Source organism: Chlamydotis macqueenii, chromosome 2, assembly GCF_036417535.1.
Source record: "Chlamydotis macqueenii isolate bChlMac1 chromosome 2, bChlMac1.mat, whole genome shotgun sequence".
Classification (NCBI taxonomy): Eukaryota; Metazoa; Chordata; class Aves; order Otidiformes; family Otididae; genus Chlamydotis; species Chlamydotis macqueenii.
The window spans coordinates 48,828,740-48,849,079 of record NC_141557.1 but is presented as its reverse complement, the minus strand read 5'-3'; the positions used below and the strand labels follow the sequence as shown (position 1 = coordinate 48,849,079).

Here is a 20,340-nt window from a genome sequence, read left to right as displayed (position 1 = left end):
CATTTGTTGATATTGATCTGCATAAGATGAAAGCCTCCAGCTGTTGCTTGTATAAGTTTGGAGAAGTTAAGCTTTAGCAGCAGCTATGAAAATTAAGTATTCACTATTAATTTACATGTATCAGCTGGCACGAATGTGTGTCACTTAGCGTGTCTTGATTTTTAATAGCTTGCAAGTTTTCATGACCACAGGAAATTTCTAAATAGCTTTGCTTGGAACAGTTGTAGTACAAGCCATGAACAATTAAAAATGCACCCATAACTCTTTTTTTTTTTTCTTTCTGATTCTGATGGACATAGGTCTCTCCCTCCTGGTAGATGTTCCTGGTTCACTATAATTATTAGTGGAAATAAAAGCAGCTAAGTCAAATAGGTGACCTAAATAAATGTTCACCACTTTTGTTGATGAGTTGCATGACAAATCTCTGGGGCAGCAGGAGATGAGGAGATAAGTATTTATAAGAGATTCAGGCATAATAGCCCTTTGCCCAAAGCTGGCAGTGGTGCAATTTTGGAGAAACTAGACATCTTATAAATATCTTCAAAGGAGAAGTGTGCATGTGACATCTTCTAAGTGTTTTGTAGAAATTCTATTCCATACCTTTTTAGTATCTGATGGGAAGATTCATGTGGCTTATCCCCAAAGATAGTGACTGCTCAACTCTGGTGTCTAATAAAAGAATGCTGAGTGTTAACCACATGGTAGGAACTGATTATTGGTTCGTCAGGTGATGTCCATTTTTCAGTTTAGTACTTGAAAAAAGTTCTTAATTCTGAATAATTCTTTAAATCCGGATTATTTTGTAAATATTCTGAGTACTTTGGTTTTTCTTTTTGTTAAATACAAGCTTCTGCATATGCTATGGTTTGTGTATCTTTTAGTTGCTACTAGTGAAATCTAAGATTTCTATTAATATTTTAATTTCTGTGGAAAACTCCCTTGAAATGTTATATCCATTTGTAAATTGACTTATTGATAGTGTTATAACAATGTTGAAAATATATTTAGTTTAATTGGAAATAAAAATCATCTTTATTTTAAGGAATTAACACTAGTTCTTGCAGTACACCATTTTTATTGTCTTCCTGACTGTATTTCTCTTTGCAGGTCAAAGTTGCAATCCTTAAATACATAGAGACACTTGCGCAACAGATGGATCCAGGAGATTTTGTAAATTCTAGTGAAACTAGATTAGCAGTGTCTCGTATCATCACCTGGACCACAGAACCTAAAAGCTCAGATGTTAGGAAGGTATGTTTGTATGCAGTACATTCCAAGCATCTTGGCAAACTAAAGAGGCTAGTATTTCTTGCCTAAACAACAACAAAAAAAAGTCTTCAGAAATAAGCATATTCTTTCGTAGATAAAAGATACTTCTTATATCTTCAGCAAACACACCTAATTTTTCTGTATAAAGTATCAGAAGTGACAAAGTAAAACTTTTCATAGAAATATATGTTTAAGAATATTTCATTAAAAATTTAAAATTAGCATTTCTTGAAACTCTCCATTAGGGTTGTATTTTTATGTATGTTAATATGTTGAGATGATCTTTCATAATACAAGGAATAACTTTGTTTCCAGTACTATCTGGTATTAAAATCTCTTCAATGGGCATTTTGTATACAGTTTTAATATTACTTGAGACCCCTCTGTGATACTAATAGCACATTCATAACAGGAATGGTAAATTTGGTAGCAAACTCGGATCAGTCTCTGTTGGATTTTCCCCGAATCATTTGTGTTTAACAGAAAATAGCTACATAACTGTTGACGCTTTGACAAAAGAAACCTTGTGTTTTAATAAGATAGTATCAAAGGTTTGTTCTTGTAATGCTGCGGTTCCAGTAGAAGAGTCCCTTTTCCATGTAACTGTTGTGAAGTGAAAGTTAATAAGTTGTGCACGACGTAGATATATCATGGATAGAGAATAATAATGAGAATTGTGCTAATGCAGTCTTTGGAAAGGGTTTCTACATAGTCCCTCCAATTATTGAAAGGAAAAATATTTGAATTTTGTTTGCAGTTTAATGGAACAGAGTTTTGTTGTTCTCGTTGTCACTAGCCATTCTGTCTTAGCTGCCATTTTCAGCATGCTAACGCTTTTTGAATGCTAAGTAAACAGATTTAGTTTATGGCTGTTAAGTGCAAGCATCTTAGACACAGAGAACTAACTCTTCTGTTTCTTTTTCTTTGTTTATTTCTGCAGTTTGAAGAGTTGCAACAATTCATTTGTTTAGATTTCCTTTGCTGTTTTCAATTAAGTTTGTGTTTTGGCAACTTCATAATTTCTGGAAACAGTACCAAAACTTCCTTTCTTTAGGAGGGATGTTTTGTGGGAGAGAATTGAGAGAAAATAGTGGGAGCTGTTTCACAAAGCATGTAATGTGAAGAGAACAAAAATAATAATAAATTCCACAACTTCTTGATATCTGGAATGTTTGTAATATGTACTTAAAAATGTAGGAGAGTTTATATTGGAGATAATGTTTGTCTTTCACTTCTTTATATAACTTTATGAGTACGAGAAAGCAATAATAGATTATATCCTATGGACTTTTCTTGCCTAGTACCATGTTCTAATGAGATATATAAGACCATAAAGCAGGAGGAGAATTGAAGCAGCACTATCTTCTAAATCAGTGAAGTTTTAGTACTAAGACACGTGGCAAGCTGTCTTATCTGATGGTTCATATCTCTAATAAGCATTTTTGTGTCAATAAGTAACTGAATCATGGAAAGAATTGCCAGTGAGTTTAATCATCTGGAACACCTTCATTATATTAAGTTCTCTCATTTTATTTTTTCTTTCCCTAACACAACTGTTAACCAAACTGCCAAAAGCCTTTAATAACTTCTGAAAACGAAATTTCACCAATAAGTAGTCAAAAGAGTTATACTGATGGTATAAAATGTTTCATTCTTTTAGTAGGCTTCACAGCCTGCTACCACAGGCTTTTAAATTTTATTTATTTTAATAAGCTTATATAGCATTTAATATAATTCATGTAAATTAAATGTTTTTGCCAAGTGTATTTCTGTCTAATTGATGGGTTTGGAGTTCTTTTAAGAGCAAAACAAAGGCAAAAAAAAATAATTCTGATCCTTATTGCAGGCTTTTAAAGATGTTATCTGTATAACTAGACTTAAATCTCAAGAGAGCTTATGCTGAGGAGAAGAAAAACCTGCCGATACTCTAAAATGCATTTTTTGTGTGTGTCAAGGAAGAGAGAGAGAAAATAGATAATAGCATAGTTGAAAACCTTCTGTGAGTCAGTATCAGTTTTGATACTTCAGATTAAGCTTCATTTTGGGTAGACTTGATGGTATTGGTTTCTCTCCTGATATGACTCTGGAGTGTCTATTGTGTTATTTTATTGGCAGCTTAAATAGACGCAGTGCTATGGAGTGGAGACATGGAAATAGGACAGAAAAAGGAAAGTGGCGACTCCCAGGCCTTTGCTCAGTTGCTGGATTTGTTTTGGTTTTATTTTGTATCAATTTTTGTTAAAAGATTGACCATAAGAATTAACAGGGAAAAGCACTAAAGATGGGTTGTAGAGGATATTCAGAGTGTTGTCTTGGGGAAGGCTATCAGAGGGAGAAGGGAATAAAAGTTAAAGAAAACAGCCAGTCATGAGTGTGCAGATATAATTTGTGGCAATCTTAACATGCTGGTATTTTTGTCACTAAACTTAATACTCAGATGTGTGCTGGTATGTGTGCTCATACCTTGGCTTTCCACTTTTAATTAAAAAATGCTACAGCTCATTGCTCTGGAAGCAAAAGAGGGGAAATAAATGTCTAAAAGAATTTTATGAACTACTTGCTTAAAATATATTGCTGCTTAAGCAAGCTGGCTATCATTCTGTCTAGCATGAGGCACTGGTTCTCTCCAGTGCATGGCAGACCTTGATGGTGAGCTGCATAAAATAGATATAGGTGGTTAATCTTAGAATCAGAGTTTTGTACTACAAAAAAAAAAGCTAGTAAACAATTATTGAGAGCTTAATCTCTAGCCCTTTATTGCATGTGTTAGTTTAGTTGCTATGTTGACAGGTTTGTTAGACTGTTCAGTGAATATTCATTAGACTGTACAAACATTACTAAGTCATGCAGTCAACATTCCTTTACTAGAGGGAACCCAGCCATTGTGTAACTTACTGTGTTGCTTTGTCAGTAAAGAGCTCTGACTTTTTTATTCAGATTTTTAAAAAATAGTCAAACATGCTGTAGGATGAGGATGACATTAAACTATTAAAATAGAGAGTCTGGGAGGTGACATCCAGTAGACTACAAATCCCAATACTTACCAGTTTTCATCATTAGAATATGTAGTCAGCTAAAAAGTTCCTCATTATGTTTGCCTGTCTTTTAAAAAGATAAAGGAAGCAGGACGAGAAGGGAGGAGGAAGTTAACTAACTAGTTTGGCTGTAGGATAAGTTGTGAAGAACATCAAGTGCTGTGATCACAACTTGAAATCAAGACTATCTAACTCCAAATTAGAGTATCTGTTTGGTTTGCTTTTTTGGGTGTTTTTTTGGTTTGTTTTGTTTTAATTTCTAAAGCAATAACTTTTTTTTCAAGCTAATGTGTTGATTATCCATCATTTGTTGGGGGTGTTGAGCAGCATGTTTCTGAAAGGCTACTTGTTAAAATGGCTGTGCAAAGTGTAAGCTCGTTGTTGTGTGCCTGGATTTATCAATATCTCAACTTCCAGCCTACTGGCAGATATTAATTGCTTTTATTCACATGTGTTAACATCTTTATTCAAGCTGATCAAGACTTATATCACATTTTATGATTACCACTCATTATAGCATCTCTCGCTGATAAAATTACTTTAGAAACTCAAATTAATGTCATCAATCTGTATTTTCTGCTTCTAGGCTGCACAGTCAGTGCTGATTTCACTTTTTGAACTCAACACTCCAGAGTTTACAATGCTATTGGGTGCTTTACCAAAAACATTTCAGGATGGAGCCACAAAGCTTCTCCATAATCATCTCCGGAATACAGGCAACAGTGGTCAGGTATGCTTCTCTTAATTATTCTTTCTGAAGTTACTGGTGTTTTGAACCTAATTCCAGTTCAGTTGAGTTATTTCTGAGAGCAGAAAGGTTGGTAGAGGAGATGAGGCAACCCAAATACTGTGTAGAAGTCTATCTTAGTAATAGATACCAGTCTTTATGGAATGCCTTTTCTTTTTCCTCCCAGAGAATGATACTTTCTAAGTCTGTGTTGCTTCCAAGTGACTTAATAAGTTTCAATGTGCTTTTTGAAAGTAGTTTATCTTTTACTTTACTTATTTCTAACTTGTTTGAGGTTACTAGTAATTGGTTAGCCAATCCAAGAAATTAAATAGAAGGTTTTAAAATGTTTCTGAGCAGTAGAAAATAAATATAATAATAATTTAAAAGGGAAGCTGAAGTCCTACTGGAGTATTTCTTCTCACCTCTCCTCCAGGGATCAATGGGAAGTCCTTTAACAAGACCTACTCCACGCTCCCCAGCAAGTTGGTCAAGTCCTCTCACTTCCCCAACCAATACATCACAGAACACTTTGTCACCAAGGTAATGTAGGGTGTTGTTGCTAGTTTTTAATTTTGTGGTACTGATGTTGCCAGTGAAGTGGATTTTTTAAATTTTGCTTTTAGCAATCAACAAACTGTTGAGATTTATCAGTCCTGTTTACTTTGAAACTTTTTTCAGAAAGAGAGAATGGTGTAAAAATCCCAGTTGTTTCATATTCATAAAACAGAGCAAAATATGTTTGTTTCTTCAGGCAGATGCTGCTACATAAGATGCTGCCCTTCCCTCAGCTGGCTACTCTTAGTGCTTTTTCTCTCAGTGGCAGTACACTTACTAAGATAATAATACAATTTTGTTGTATGGAGAGCCAACTTTCTTCCTTAATGTGTTTCAAGAAAAATAATAATTTTATTAATATTTCTTGAGTCTCTGTAGTTCCATGCTAATGTTATTTAAAATTATAGGGTCACAAAATAAATCTATCTTAATTCCTATGTCCTTCTCCGTGGTCCACAGTGCATTTGACTATGACACTGAAAATATGAATTCTGAAGATATTTACAGCTCTCTTCGTGGAGTCACTGAAGCCATTCAGAATTTCAGTTTTCGTAGTCAGGAAGATATGAATGAGCCTGTAAAACGAGATTCCAAAAAAGAAGACGGCGATTCGGTGAGTATTTAAATTCAGTGCATATTGGTATCACCAAGCCAATGACTGATTTATTACAGATTATAAAGCATTTTTTTTCAGTAGGTTTATGTGTTACGAATTCTGAAATGGGACATTTCTCCTAAATTGCTTCAGAGATTTACAAAAATATATTCCTAGTATTGAACCACATTCTGGAAATGTAAAGGCTAATTCTAAGTAGCACTAGCTGTTTGTTTATTTAAAATGTTAGCAATTTAAAAATAGATTTATCTTGTGAAACAGTTGGAGTTCCTTTTTTGAGAGATCTGCACCTTAATGTATGTTTTTACAAAGGTTTTATTTTATTTCATACAAAACTTGTGGGTTTTTCAGTGCTGCATGCAGTGTTTTACAATTGTGTTTCTGTAGAACTTTGGCTTTCAGATTTGTTGAGCTTTCCAAATATGTATATGCTTAAACATGTCTTTAATTACTTAGCATCAGACTTATGAGATAAAATACTGACAGCTGTTTCTAGTTCATAAATTTTTTTGGACTATGTTGATGTCCCTTTTTGTTTTCTTTTTTTTAAGGAAAGCAAAGTTTAGGGAACTGTTTCTAAGACTTTTTATTTGAAAGCTAGTTTGAAATTTTTAATTCTAAATTTTTTTAAATTTGTCCGTTTTTGCTAGATAGATGAATTGGTAATGTAGTTAATTGAAAAGTGCAAGTGTGTATTTCGTGCGCTCATATGATATTTCTTTTCCTGCAGATTTGCAGTGCTTCTGGAATCGTAGACCTACGAGCAGGAAGTGGTGTGAGTGATACAGGCCGAACCGCTCTTGATAACAAAACATCATTACTCAACACAATGCCTCCTCACTCTTCACCGCGTTCACGAGATTATAACCCATATAATTATTCTGATGGTATCAGTTCATTTAATAAATCTGCTTTGAAAGAAGCCATGTTTGATGATGATGCAGAGCAATTTCCTGATGGTAAGCTTCCAATTGTATTCTGTGCTAGAAGAAAAATGGTGAGATTTCCCTTCTTTTAGTTTGGTTTCTGAATTTGTTATTAGCAATATTATGTATCACCAGTGCCACTTCTTTGAGAGGTTTTTACAAATACTGTATTTCAAATTAGTTTCTTTGTTAGTAATCCTTTTGAGCAATATTGTTGGATTACTTGGTATTTGTAGAGATTAAGGGTAGAAATGAGATAAATATTGAAATGTATTGCATACTTCTGGTAGCACGTTCTGTTAATATAAATTTACTTATCAGATTGCTTTATGATTGAAATTTAAAGGCGAAGGGGAAAAGACTTGCAGCGAGGAAGTAAAACTGGATCAAATCAGTTTGGGAATTAGGTAAAAGATTAAGTATTTTGTTAGTAATATATTTGTATGTGAAACATGACATTGGAGTTTTCTGTTGACTAAACAATCTTAAAAAAAACCCCACCCAAAACCCAAAATCAGCTTTTACCAAGAAGGTGGTTCATTTAGCCCATGTAAATCTAGGAACTTGGGCTGTTGTTTTGTAGGCTTTTAGAGCTTCTTTTTAATATTTCTCAGTATGTCTTTGGCAATAAGCCTTATTATGCCTTTTGACGACATATTTCTGGATTTTGCATTAAATCAAAAGCAGTCTGTGCTGTACCAGCATGTTCTGTTTTTGTAAAAACTCATGTCTGGCTGAGGTGAAGCATCCCCATCCCACATTAGTTTGCCCTGACTGGAGGAGTTGTGCAATATATTATTTAGATCTGCTCTTTAATGGATCTTAATAAAATACTTGAATTCATTCCCGTGTCCACCCTTAGTTTTTAGTTATACCGTGTGCATTCTGCCATTCATGTGTTACTTCAAAATTCCATCTAAGATAACTTTGAAAAAGTCTGCATGAGAAAAGATACACTCAGCATAATACATTGTGCCTACAGTCTCTCAATTAGGAGTTGCATGCTTTTCCCATAAACCTGAAGCACTCATTGGATGTTAGATTTTAATTTTCAGAAACTCCACAGAATCACTGCTTGTTAATGACACAAAGTCCTGTTTTTACTGAACTCCCAGCTACCCTTCCATGTTAGTTGGAGAAAGATGCAGAAATACCGGGCTAGATGGGAAAACCTTAGCTGCTCAAACAGTCATGTCAACAGCACTGAAGCATGAATATGTAATCTGCAGACTGTTTGTCTAACAGTTGAAACTTTCTGGAGAGGAGACACCACAGTGTGCCTGACATGGCCATTTGAGTGTTTTGCCTTTCTTACAGTAAAAAGGCTTTCAGAGTAACAGTCTGAATCTTCCAACCACTTGCACTTTTTTTTTTTTTCCCCACAAGGGAGATGCTCTTTGTCCGAAGCATAGGGAAATGTTGCTTTCTAAGTCACTTTCAGGCTCCTTTAACGCAGTCCACAGTATCTGTTTGAAAAACAGTGTTCCTCTTCAAAGAAGCTATTTCAGTTTACTTTCATGGATTGTGTTCTCCAAACATCTTCCTTTTTACCTACCGCTTAGTATATGGGCATAAGACTTCTGCTTCTGTGTCTTGCCTTACACTTACCATCTTTTGTCTTTCTGACCATTCCTCTGATTTATCATGACAATTCTCAATTTTTATCCTGTTCTCCAGAATGTTTGCAGCTGTTCTTAAACTGGTGTAATCTGCAGATTTTATAAATGCTCTCAATGTTCTTCAGTATCATTAACAAAAGCATCAAACAGACCAGGCTCTGCACAGGCCTGAGCAGGGACATCACTCATATCCTCCTAGATTAATAGAAAGCCATTTATAGTCCAGTCACCCTGCAAGTGATTCATCAAGTTTTGCAACAGCTTTGTTGGCTTTTTTTGGCCACTATGTTTGCATAGCTTCTGTTCTACATCAAATATTTATATCTCTAATGCATATTTTATGTCATTCAAATGAAGGAGTTGCATCTGCTCCTCCTCATTTGTGTTTTGTTTTCTTTCTGAAAAAGAAATTTTGTGAGTAGACTCTGAATATTGCTTCTTTTATGCTTCTTCATTCTTATCTGGAGAATATTTGGAAATTAACCACTGGATGCTAAGTCACACGGAGGAATGGAAAATACAGGCTGTGAAGGCACATCCCTCCTGGTTGTCTTCATGTTTTTCAGGAATTCCAGCTATTTTCTCCAGTAATGGAGCTTCTTTCCTACCATTATTCCTGCATGAACATGGCTGCTACCTTCCACTCTCTTTACCCCTTCCCTCCATATGTTCAGGTTGCAACTTCTTTCATTCTGATACTTCCACTGTGAAAATAACTTTATTTAAAAAAAAAAGATACGGGTAGTTTTGCTATTTATGTGAGAATATGGATTCCCCAAAACAGGATTTACTTTAGCTGTAATCCTTAAAGTTTGGTAGAACAACTGTAATAGGTCTGGTAATAAAAGTAAGGATCTTGCTTCTGTAAAAGTAATTGTCCATTTTGCTCATCTGTACTAATTAATAACTTGCCTAATGGAGTTTGTCTGTCCTTTAGGAAAACACTAATAATCAATTTAAAGGGTCTGCAAAGCATGCATTAATACAGAGGCAGAAGTGCTTGCAGAAGAAAGTTTCTGCTTTCAGGTGCTCTTGCTCCTGAGTATTCATGCAAAACAGTATGCAAATAGGAATGTTGGGTACAAAAACGGTGTTATTTTTAAGGTAACTGATGTGAGATTTTAAGATACTTGATACGTGGTATTCAGCTTTTACTTGTTTCTTGTACAGGTGCTTTGTACAGTATTTATAAGATACAGCATTGCATCCAGTAATATAAGGTGTTCGAGGGCTGTGGTTTTTCAGTGTATGACCTAATAAATTTGTTATGGAGAATGTATTTCATGTGTTAATAAATGAAATAATTATAGGAAAGATGCAATGCAGGAACACTTGCATTTTATGCCAATACTTTCAACCTTTTTCTAGGGAAAAAAAAAAAGTGTTTCTGTTAATTTATCCAGAAGTCTTAGTGCAAAGATGGAAGTTATATGCTTTTCTTCCTTAAAGCTTAAATGGGTCTTGATGATGGAATAAAGGCAACAACGTGGTATTTAATTTTCATTAAGACCATTTTTAAGTTTCTTGACTGTTGGCACATCTCTCTGCAGTCCAGTCTTTACAAATACGGGTAATGTTACTAATGCGTTTTTTTTATCATGGAATCCTCTCTAATCAAAACTAAAATCCAGAGCCATCTTGTAATGAGTGCTGTTGGGAATCTCTGTGGGACTGACGGCCTTGGTTTGCTTTTATTTCACGTGTTTTGTACCAAGCACCATTTTTGTGGGTGTTTTTTTTTGTTGGTTTTTTTTTTTTTTTTCCTTGTTTGTGTTGAACAGCCTAGCTATTACTGTGGAACCATGGCTTGCAAAAGTCTAAGCAATTCTGTAATACTAACAACAGAGAAAAGACAAATTTGTCATATAGGAAAGGTAGCACTTTGTGTATAGATCAGATTTTGAAAGATTCAGAGTACTTATCCCTTTGGGTAAGTACCTTTGGGTATTGCAAGTATAGAAACTTTTGCAGTAAACTAGCTTACAGGGATTTTCTGATATCATTGTAGTGGTTTTTTGGTGATTGTAAGCTTGTTTGCAGTGTTGGCTGCACTGGAAATGTAGTAGCTAAATTGCAATTTTTGCAGACAAATTTTGGGGAAAAAAATATAAGCATGCTAGAAAGCTAGCTAGTCATCTGAGAAAATATCCTTCAGCTGTACACCAGATACTAATATTTACTTACAATGATCTGAGAACTGTGTTTCTGTATTACTTTTTGACAGAGCCTCCCATGGACCATTCTGATCTGGTTGCAGAGTTACTGAAAGAGTTATCAAACCATAATGAGAGAGTGGAGGAAAGAAAAGCTGCCCTCTATGAGCTCATGAAGTTAACTCAAGAAGAGTCTTTTGGTGTTTGGGATGAGCACTTCAAAACAATACTACTTTTGCTGCTTGAAACACTTGGAGATAAAGAGGTAAATTCAGATTAATCTAGTTAAGAATGTTAACAGAGCACATGATTTACTTTCAGTATCTTTGAAATTTGTGTGGTTTGTAGGGAGGACACAAATTCCAGTTTATTCTGAAAAACAAAAAACTGGAAATACAAAAATGTCATGAAGTCTGAATGCCCCAATGGTGAAAAAGAAGGGCATCAGTAATACTTTTTCTCAAGTATTCTTATTTGTTGGTTCTCACACGATAGATTGTATGAAACATTTTTCACTGGGATTCAAAGTTTATCTGTTGATAGCCCCTGGTGGAATCTAGAACATCAAAACATCATGTGTGGCAAAGCATTTAAAAATAAATTTCTACAATACAGTAATGCTCATTATGAAGAGACTCAGTTTGTGTAATTGTTCTCTATGTGGGCCGTGTATTTTAAATTACTGAGAATCAAAAAGACATACTTGCTTTTTATTTTTAAAAAATAACAACTTGTAAAAAAAAATTTTACAATTTATTTGCATCATGTGATTAGTAAAATTGTTTGCAACTTAACTTCTGGGTAGTGTAGATACTTCTGGGTAGTGTAGTGTACCTGAATTACCTGCAAAAAGAGAGATCAAAAGAATGAGAAACTGAAGATTTTTTTTTCTAGCTATATTTATTAACACTAGGTTCATACTCTATATATGCATAGAGCATAATCTAGTATTTTTCCATTATTGAATACTCTTCCAGCTGCTGAACAAATGTTAAAACTTACGTCTATGTAAAGATACATAACTCATTTATTTTAATATTAAATCTCTAGCATGCAATAAGAGCTTTGGCATTGAAAGTTCTAAGAGAAATTCTAAGAAACCAGCCAGCAAGATTTAAAAATTATGCAGAGCTCACAATCATGAAGACATTAGAAGCGCATAAGGATCCTCATAAGGAGGTTAGTAATCTGTTAGTCTATTTGTTTGAGGTTATGACAGATTATTACAAAATTAAACAACTGTCCAAAAAGGTTTGAGAAATTAGTCGTATCTTTCTGAGGAAGTAATTTGTTTAATAATCAAGCATTCGGCTGTTATTTGTTAACACAAGTGTGCAAGAAAAAAAAAAACAACTGCAGTTTTATAAGCTCACAAATGCTTAATATCAGCCCTAATAACAATTGCCCTGGGTGCTGGCCAAGAGGACGGAGTGACCAATGATGTGTTATTATAGCTCTTAAAGGAGAAACTGAAGGGAGTTTTTTCTTTGTATGACGTCTTAAGCCAAATATGGGTGCCCTGGAGCTCAGCAACAACCTTTTGGATTTCATAAAGGTTCGTGGTTGACAGATGGGAGTGAACATGGCAGGAAATTGTCAACTGTTCCTTTTTAGCCAACTCTGCACCATTTGAGAGCATGGCTTTGAATATTATTAGGGGAGAACGAACAGGTACATACTAAAGGGAAGAGTTGGTTATGGCTGAGAATACTGAGGCAACTGAGAAGCAGAAGAATAACTGTAATCTTGCTGAGAAGTATTTGTGATGCACACCTACACAATAAAGGACAGTTAGTGCCACTGATGCTACGGAAAGAATCCAAGCTTACTATTAAAAGAGTACAACTTCTCCCTGTCCTCCCCATGCAAGGGCACTTACTCTATATGGAACTTACAGTGGAGTTCCAGGTTTTGAAGTTTGACTGCAGTTCCTCCCATACTAATGGCTTTTGTCACTCATCTGATACCCATTTCTCTTTTCCCTGCACCCTCTTGATTTGTTTCATATACTGTATTTATTACAGTGTCTTGCCTTCATCTTTCCTTCTCTGTTACTGTGCTTTTTGTCTCTCTTGGTTTGCATATATGAGTGAATAAGGGGCATAAGGATGGAGAAAAATAGTTATGGAGGTTTTTGTACATCATTGATGTACAAACAACTGATTATCTTCAAGAGTTTGTCATTTTAGATGGCAGACGCCACAGCTGCACTAACATGAAGATTTTCCCCTGGTTTGCCCATGTTGTATCCTGAGCTTCTGTACCTGTTGACTTCCTACCTAATTACTCTTGTTCTGTTTGTTCTGCATATTCTTCAGGCTTAAAGTACTCTCTTGTTATAGTTCCTTTCAGACTTAGAGGGGAGGAAAACCAACTAGATTGACTTCTAGAATTAGCAGTCTAGGGAGGTAATTTAAACATGTTCTTGAGATGAATGTGAAAACATCTCTTGTCAGTGATCACTGACCTAACGAACAGTAACAAATGACAACACAAGAAATTACAGATTTAAACGTAGTGATATTTCAATGTGTTGGAGGAGGGTATTGCAGAGTAGAGAAATTTCAGATCCAATTCAACAGGCAGGTTTGAAAAACTGATATGCATATTGCAGAGGGCATAGACTAGCCACAGAATATTGGGAAGAGTCTTGTTTTTTAGGAAAGTATGTCCAACAGTTGGAATCTTGTAAACAGATCTTCAAAGGGCTCTTCATTCACGTATTTCTGTAATATTGTAGACCTCTTGCTGGGACATTTTTATGCTTAAGACCATTACTGCCAGATGACAGACAATAGTAACAGTCTCTCTTAAATTGTTTTTCCATGTCTTTTACTTATTCTTTCAATAGGTGGTGAGATCTGCTGAAGAAGCTGCTTCCATGCTGGCCACTTCCATTAGCCCAGATCAGTGCATCAAAGTTCTTTGTCCAATTATCCAAACTGCAGATTACCCCATTAATCTGGCTGCAATCAAAATGCAGACGAAAGTCATAGAAAGAGTATCTAAAGAAACCCTTACTCAGCTTTTACCAGAGATTGTGCCAGGTCTAATACAGGTAAGGAGAGAAGAAAGAAAAAAAAAAAAAAGACACAAAGAAACAGAAGAAACTGTATACATAAGAATTGCAAAGACTTTTTAGAAATAATATCACTTGACTCTCATGAAGGATTTTATTTGTCTGATAGCTGATGGCTGCTTTGACCAAAAATAACTCACATAGTGGGGAAAAAAACTCTTCCGTTGGCAAGTAGCTAAATTATAACTGTGGTTAGGACTCAAAGGACATCTCGGTAGGATATAAAGTACTGGTTATAGTTAAGTTTCGTAAATACTTTTAGTTGTAAGATAGTTTTGTGTTGTTTGTATCTTTTTCCAAGTTGTAATCAATTGGTCTGAAATTGTCCATGTTGTATTTGTGTATAATAGTAGAGTTTTATCACTTGGTGTTTAGGGGAAGCAAGAGGAAAGAAGCAGTTGATTAGGGAAATTTTAATAAAATGAGAAGGATATCAGGGGTTTCTCTTCCTTTGTCTTTGAAAATAAATTCTTTCCCACCTTATCAAGAGCCAAGATGCATTAATTTACATGTGATGGATAAAGACTTCGGAGTTTGACAGCTGCTTTCTGCAGATTTGTCTTTAATGGGTGTGATCCAGTCATACATCTGCAGGAAGGTAGAGGCAGAGAAGGGGCCCTCTGAGAAGGGATGTGAGTGAGACAGCCAGGCATGGGGTACTAGCTAAGTGGTAAAAGAAACAAAAAACATTAAGGAATGAGATGGGAGTTAACAAAACTTAGCTGTTAAGGCAGTACTTCTCTCAGAGTAAGGAAACTCTAAATTGAGTGGTCTTCTGTTTTAAGTAAATAACTGTATAATCTAGAATAATTTCTCTTATGTACTCCCCTGTTGCATGACAGCAGCTCTGTTTTCAGTGTAACTTATGAACAGGATTGTGTGAGTTTTTATTTCAGTCTGGAAAATTATTATCAATGGTGATTAACAATCAGCCTGCTTTTCAAGTGCATGCTCTGTATTTGCGTGTTTGGTTTTTTATTGTTGGAATGCTTCGCTGGGCTACACTAGCGTTCATTTACTGTAGACTTCAATGTGTTTATTAGAGTAAATAAGTAAATAGCTTTCTGAGGCTTTTAATCATTAACTGATACGGTATTAATGTTAATTTTATTGCTTTCTAGGGTTATGATAATTCAGAGAGCAGTGTTCGTAAGGCATGTGTTTTCTGCCTTGTAGCCATTCATGCAGTAATTGGTGATGAACTAAAACCACATCTCAGTCAACTCACTGGTAGTAAAGTAAGTAAAAGATACCGTTTAAAGAAATCTTGGTTCGTAATTGCATGTATGCAATTGCATTTTGGTTGTAGGTACTAGAAAGTTTCATAAAAGTATATGCTTGTATGAGACTATCAGGGCTACTGAAACCCTCTGAGGATTAATATAATTTCATCATAAAATGTTCAAAACAGAAAATCCATAGATCTTTATTTATGTAAGTGTATGAACTTTAGCATTAAGATAAACACTAAATTATGTTTCTTATTGCTATTTAATGGATTTAGTTACTGGTTGTATCCCTGGTAGTAGTTATAATCCCTATACTCAGCATGGCTTTTCCTATCAGTATTTCTTGTCTTGTTTTTCATGCAAGTTCTGATTAGAAAGCAATAAATGTAATATGTATATATTACAGCAATTTTATTTATTCTCCCTCCTCGTTACTTTGCGTTCATCAGTCCTTTCAGTACCTCTAGTTGGAAATAAGAATAATAGTAATCAGTCTGTGGTCCTTTTTGGTTCAGGCAATTTATGATTTTATTAACATCTCTTACATACAGTTTTTTGTATGCAGACAGCTGTATGTTAACTGTGAATCTCTTTGTCCTTGGGAATAAAACAGGACAATTAATTTTGTATATCTTTGAATAACATAGTTAGTCATATCTTAAAAATACTCTCTGGCAGTGATTGTGTTGAATGTGATTCTCAATAGTCTTGGAAGCTTTAGTAAGTACCAGCATCAACAGTTCTAACTAGAGCCTTAAAATCTCAACATTAACTTAAAAGGAAACAAAAAATTATCTTATTTAGAACAGCAGCGTAATTTGAGGAAAATATTCCATCTATCTTAGTCTAGCTAACTTAGATCATTCTCTTTATTACATCCTTAAAGAAGTTTGAGCAGTTTCCTTGTGACAAATTTTGCTGTGTTTGATATTTTCATTGGCAAGTATTTACCTTTGAATCAACTCTGTAAAATACAATTTTGGTTTTGGGAAAAATAAAATTATTTAATGCCTCCTTTGTTGTACTATTCCTGTAGTCTACAGTTTGCAAATACTAAACAAAGTTAATTTCTGGCTTAAATTTGCAGATGAAATTATTGAACCTTTACATCAAACGTGCACAAACAGGCTCTGGACCGGGGGATACAACAGCAGATATGTCTGGACAAAGCTAATGAAGCTGACGGGTTAACCAGGTCTCCTAAAGCAAGGGCAAGGCCTTCTTCAGTGAAAGGAAAATTCTTACATACAACTTTTGGAACTTTTTTCTTTTTCTTTTTTTTTTTTTTCCCCCCTTTTTTTTTTGGTTTTTTTTTTGTTTGTTTGTTGTTTTTTTTTTTCCTTTAACCAATGACTGTCCTCAGCCTGCATGTGACTGTTGCAATAGAATTATTCCAAATCCAAGGAAAAGCAGTATTAACATCAGTTGATCAAAGCAGAATAAAATTTAAAAATCATCTAATCCATCAGTTATTTTGTTCGCAATCCTCTGTGTCTTCCCATTAACTTTTGCCAGTGTTATTGTATTAAGAAAAAGATTTTTTTTTTAATGCTAATTAAAAAGATATGCTTTAAGCTTCAGAAGCTAAAATATAAATTCTGTTGCTTTTATTCAGCTGCAGATAACATTACTTTTTTATTGCTATTTTGTTTGAGTATCATGTCCTTCACTAGAAACAAGAAGTGATGTGAAACAAGGCTAAACTAGTCTGAACTGCAGTGAGGCTCGTTCACTGTGTTGGTGGTTCATCATCTTATTTACAGCTTGTTTGGGATATTCTGGAGATTGAGAAATATGCCTATAAAAAAAAAGCTGGATTGATCCAGTTCTGTAAAAGTGATACTGTTCATTGGTTGTATGTTTGTTGCATAAATAAGAATTTCGTGTACGCAGTAGAGGACTGGTACAACCAGTACCTCTTAATGTGGAAGACAGCCCTTTCGGGGTAGCATTGCCGACCTGGTGATAGTGTGGCAGTCTGCTTTTTAGCAGCAGAGTTTAATGGTCACTTGATGGACGTGAACCATCCTTGTCACCTTTCATTCTTCAAGCAGGATGCTTCAGAATGGAGTGCTCTGCCTAAGCATGCTCAGTATGTATTTATCTTTATCACTAGAATGTTTCCTCTCAACCTAATTGCTGGAACAAGTAGTCTTGTATTGTAATTCACTTGGGATTTTATGACAACAGTGCAGAAAACTATTTATTTGTTACCTTCCTGAAAGCACCAAGAGTTTCTGCATTGAATTTAAATGGGGGGGAGGGGGAATAGTCACAAATGCTATGGATCTCGCCACCTTTTAATTTAAAAAAATATATATATTTTGGATGAGTTGGGAAAGCTGCACCAAATTATTTGCATGGTTTTCTTGAATAGCATCCTCAAGACCCATCTGGATTAAGATGTGGAAATGTTTCCAGGGTTTGTTTTTCCATTTTTGAGAAAGAGTTAGTTTATTGTGAATAATGGTTCTTTGTATTTATGAACTTGATAATGAAAAAAGAACAAAGATCAAGTAAATGTGTCCCTAAATGCTGTCTTTTTATTTTTTCTTTTCTTTTTTTTGGTCTTGGATATAAGCAGCAAGCTAATTAACTGAGAACTGGGATGAAACAGTGTCCTTCCCAGGAATGATGGAACTTTTTTTTCCTGACTTTTTTTTTCCCTTTGACTGTGATGTTGTCTAGTTGTAGGAAGCGTATCCTAATAAGAGAGATAATAGCGGTGCCAAGGATGATGATCTATGCTAGGCTAAAATTCTCTCTACCTCTTCAGGATGACTGATTTTTGACTGAGCTGCTGCATATAGCACCCGGTAGAAGAACTATCTAAAGAAAATCTTCTTTATTTTTTTTCCCAAATTATCACTTAATGTGTATTCAAAACTATTCTTCAACATTGCAGCCAAATATCATAAGAAACTACTTATACACTTTACTTGCTAGAAACCCTGAAAAGCAGAACTGAATAAAAATTAAGTCAGATGCTTGTAGTTACATGAAAGGTTGTTTTCACTTTAGTTTGAAGTGAATGCAGTAGAAAGAGCTAAGATGTGGTTGTTAAAGAAGCAATGCTGTTGCAGAGATTTATTTGGAGGAAAAGTTGTAGAAATAAATGTAAAGACTTAAAACCAAGACTGTCATAACTCGTCACTAGCCCTTTTTAGCAGCTACATCAAGAAAATAGTATCTCCTCTTTCTTTCCTTTGTTACCTGTAACATCATTGTTGTTTTCTACTGTTTAATTACATTGTGTATTTATAGTTCTATGCTTACCATTGTGCATATACTGGCAATAAAATGTACATAACATTACTTTAAAAATTAGCAATGTATACATTCTGGTTTTCTGTTTTATTTGATCACATGCTATAAGAAAAATTATAAATGTGATTGATATAACATTGGTTTAAAAAAAAATTCTCTTCATGTTTTGTGTGTCCAAATTACGTTTCTTTATATACTCTTGTTGCTAAATCTGACTTGGCATTTGAAAACATGCTGTGAATATGGGTATGCTAGACAAAAATGTTTTTTTGAAATTGAATAGATTCTGTATGAACACCTAGTTTCCTTCATTTAGGCAGGTTTCTTGTTTACTATTTCATTTATTTGTATATTATACATTGTTTGCATTTTATTTTTTTAATATTTCAAAAATATTTTTCAGTCTACAGTCTTGTAGTTTTGATTATACAAAAGGTGACTTCAAAAAAATTGCACAAATTCTAAGCTTAATAGTCCCAAATGTTTTTCCTGCTTTTTTTACAGGTAATATTTCTTTTCAGAGGATCATTTCAAGATGACTGCTGTTTGTCATCTTTTTGAAGATGCAATTTCATACTGAAAAAAAATAAGTTATTGAAGCATGAAGTATATATTGTTGGTGAATCTAATTTTTTTTACGTGTGAACAAATGTTGATAAGAAAGAAATTACCTTATCCCGTATGTGACTGAAAATTTTTGCTCCAGGTAGGGAGAGAGGAAGATATTTAAACAAAGTTTATCTCTCGGTTTTGCTTCTAAGCCATCTTTAAATGTTCTAAGTGTGGATATCCCATGTATTAAAAATCTAAATGCAATATATTTAAATGACTATTTTACTTACGATGTGCCTAGTTCTCTTTCCAACAAATATGGGGCTGCTGTGGTGGATAGAATCTGTTTGTATTACATGGAGCTCTCAGAATTTGCAACAAAATTATTTCCACTGCAGCCACTTACCAGATTCACTGCCTTGCTTTTTGCCTTCATTTCCTGTATTATAAATAGACATTAGTTCAGCTAAATTCAAGCAATTTAGTCATGCCTTATGTTCCTGCTGGAGATGGTTTCTTTAATGGATTAGCATAAGGATCTGAGAAAAACTAGGACAATTATAAGTTGCCGTTCTTTCAGAACGAGTGTATTTATGTTCTTTCTAACATTCTGTAAAGATAGGTCCTTGCAGTCATTTGAATACTGAAATGTAATTCTTAAAGATTGGGTTCAGGCTTAAAAAAAAAAGAGGAAGAAGCAAAGAAAGCTACATACAGAATCAGAATAGGAAGTCCATGTCTTGGATGTCTCTAACTTGGATGTCACTTGCTTTAAAGAATTTTGAGTAACATGTTATGTTCAGCTGAAGTCTTAGCAAGGAAGTGGGATAGTAAATGTAAGTTGGAAGGAGAGCTGATCATGTAAATTTTCCTGAGTTTGGTTGCTTGCTTGTTTTTGAAGATAAAGGTTGGAACAGATTGAGTTGTGTTTATTATTTGTGGTCTGAGGCTCAGAGCAAAAAGAACAAACATTTGTGTCCTGAAACACTTACATATTCTTAGTAGTTTCTATGAATGTTTAAACGTTTGAATAAAAGCACAAACATAAAAAGCCTGTTAAGAATGCAGGCCTGAACTGCTCACAGATTTTCAGCAGAAGGATTCAAACTCTGAATGTGACATTGTCCCTTTGAAAACAATCCTAAAAGAGAAAATAATCTTGAGGAATAAATTTGTTGAGTTACACTACATGTTACTTCTCAGGATGGAGTAGTGAGAACAGTTCAGCTCGTTGTGGTAACTTACACATGTCAGGTTGTGACTTGGCAAACACAAACATAGAACCCGATAAACATAAATGTGATGGGAAT

At 34.6% G+C, this 20,340-nt stretch overlaps 1 protein-coding gene across 29 annotated transcripts in view; it reads left to right on the top strand.

The window, feature by feature from the left end:
* The window catches only part of CLASP2 (cytoplasmic linker associated protein 2), a 155,838-nt gene extending 135,890 nt beyond the window's left edge, over positions 1-19,948 (top strand). For all 29 annotated transcript variants that reach the window (XM_086742898.1, XM_086742895.1, XM_086742906.1 and 26 more), the window contains 10 exons: positions 1,108-1,251; positions 4,891-5,034; positions 5,468-5,574; positions 6,049-6,202; positions 6,936-7,164; positions 10,975-11,168; positions 11,954-12,082; positions 13,755-13,961; positions 15,104-15,220; positions 16,299-19,948. In XM_086742898.1, coding sequence (XP_086599024.1) covers positions 1,108-1,251; positions 4,891-5,034; positions 5,468-5,574; positions 6,049-6,202; positions 6,936-7,164; positions 10,975-11,168; positions 11,954-12,082; positions 13,755-13,961; positions 15,104-15,220; positions 16,299-16,385 — 1,512 coding nt within the window. In that variant the 3' untranslated portion in view covers positions 16,386-19,948. The remainder of the gene's footprint in view (positions 1-1,107; positions 1,252-4,890; positions 5,035-5,467; positions 5,575-6,048; positions 6,203-6,935; positions 7,165-10,974; positions 11,169-11,953; positions 12,083-13,754; positions 13,962-15,103; positions 15,221-16,298) is intronic.
* Positions 19,949-20,340: the final 392 nt, after the last annotated feature.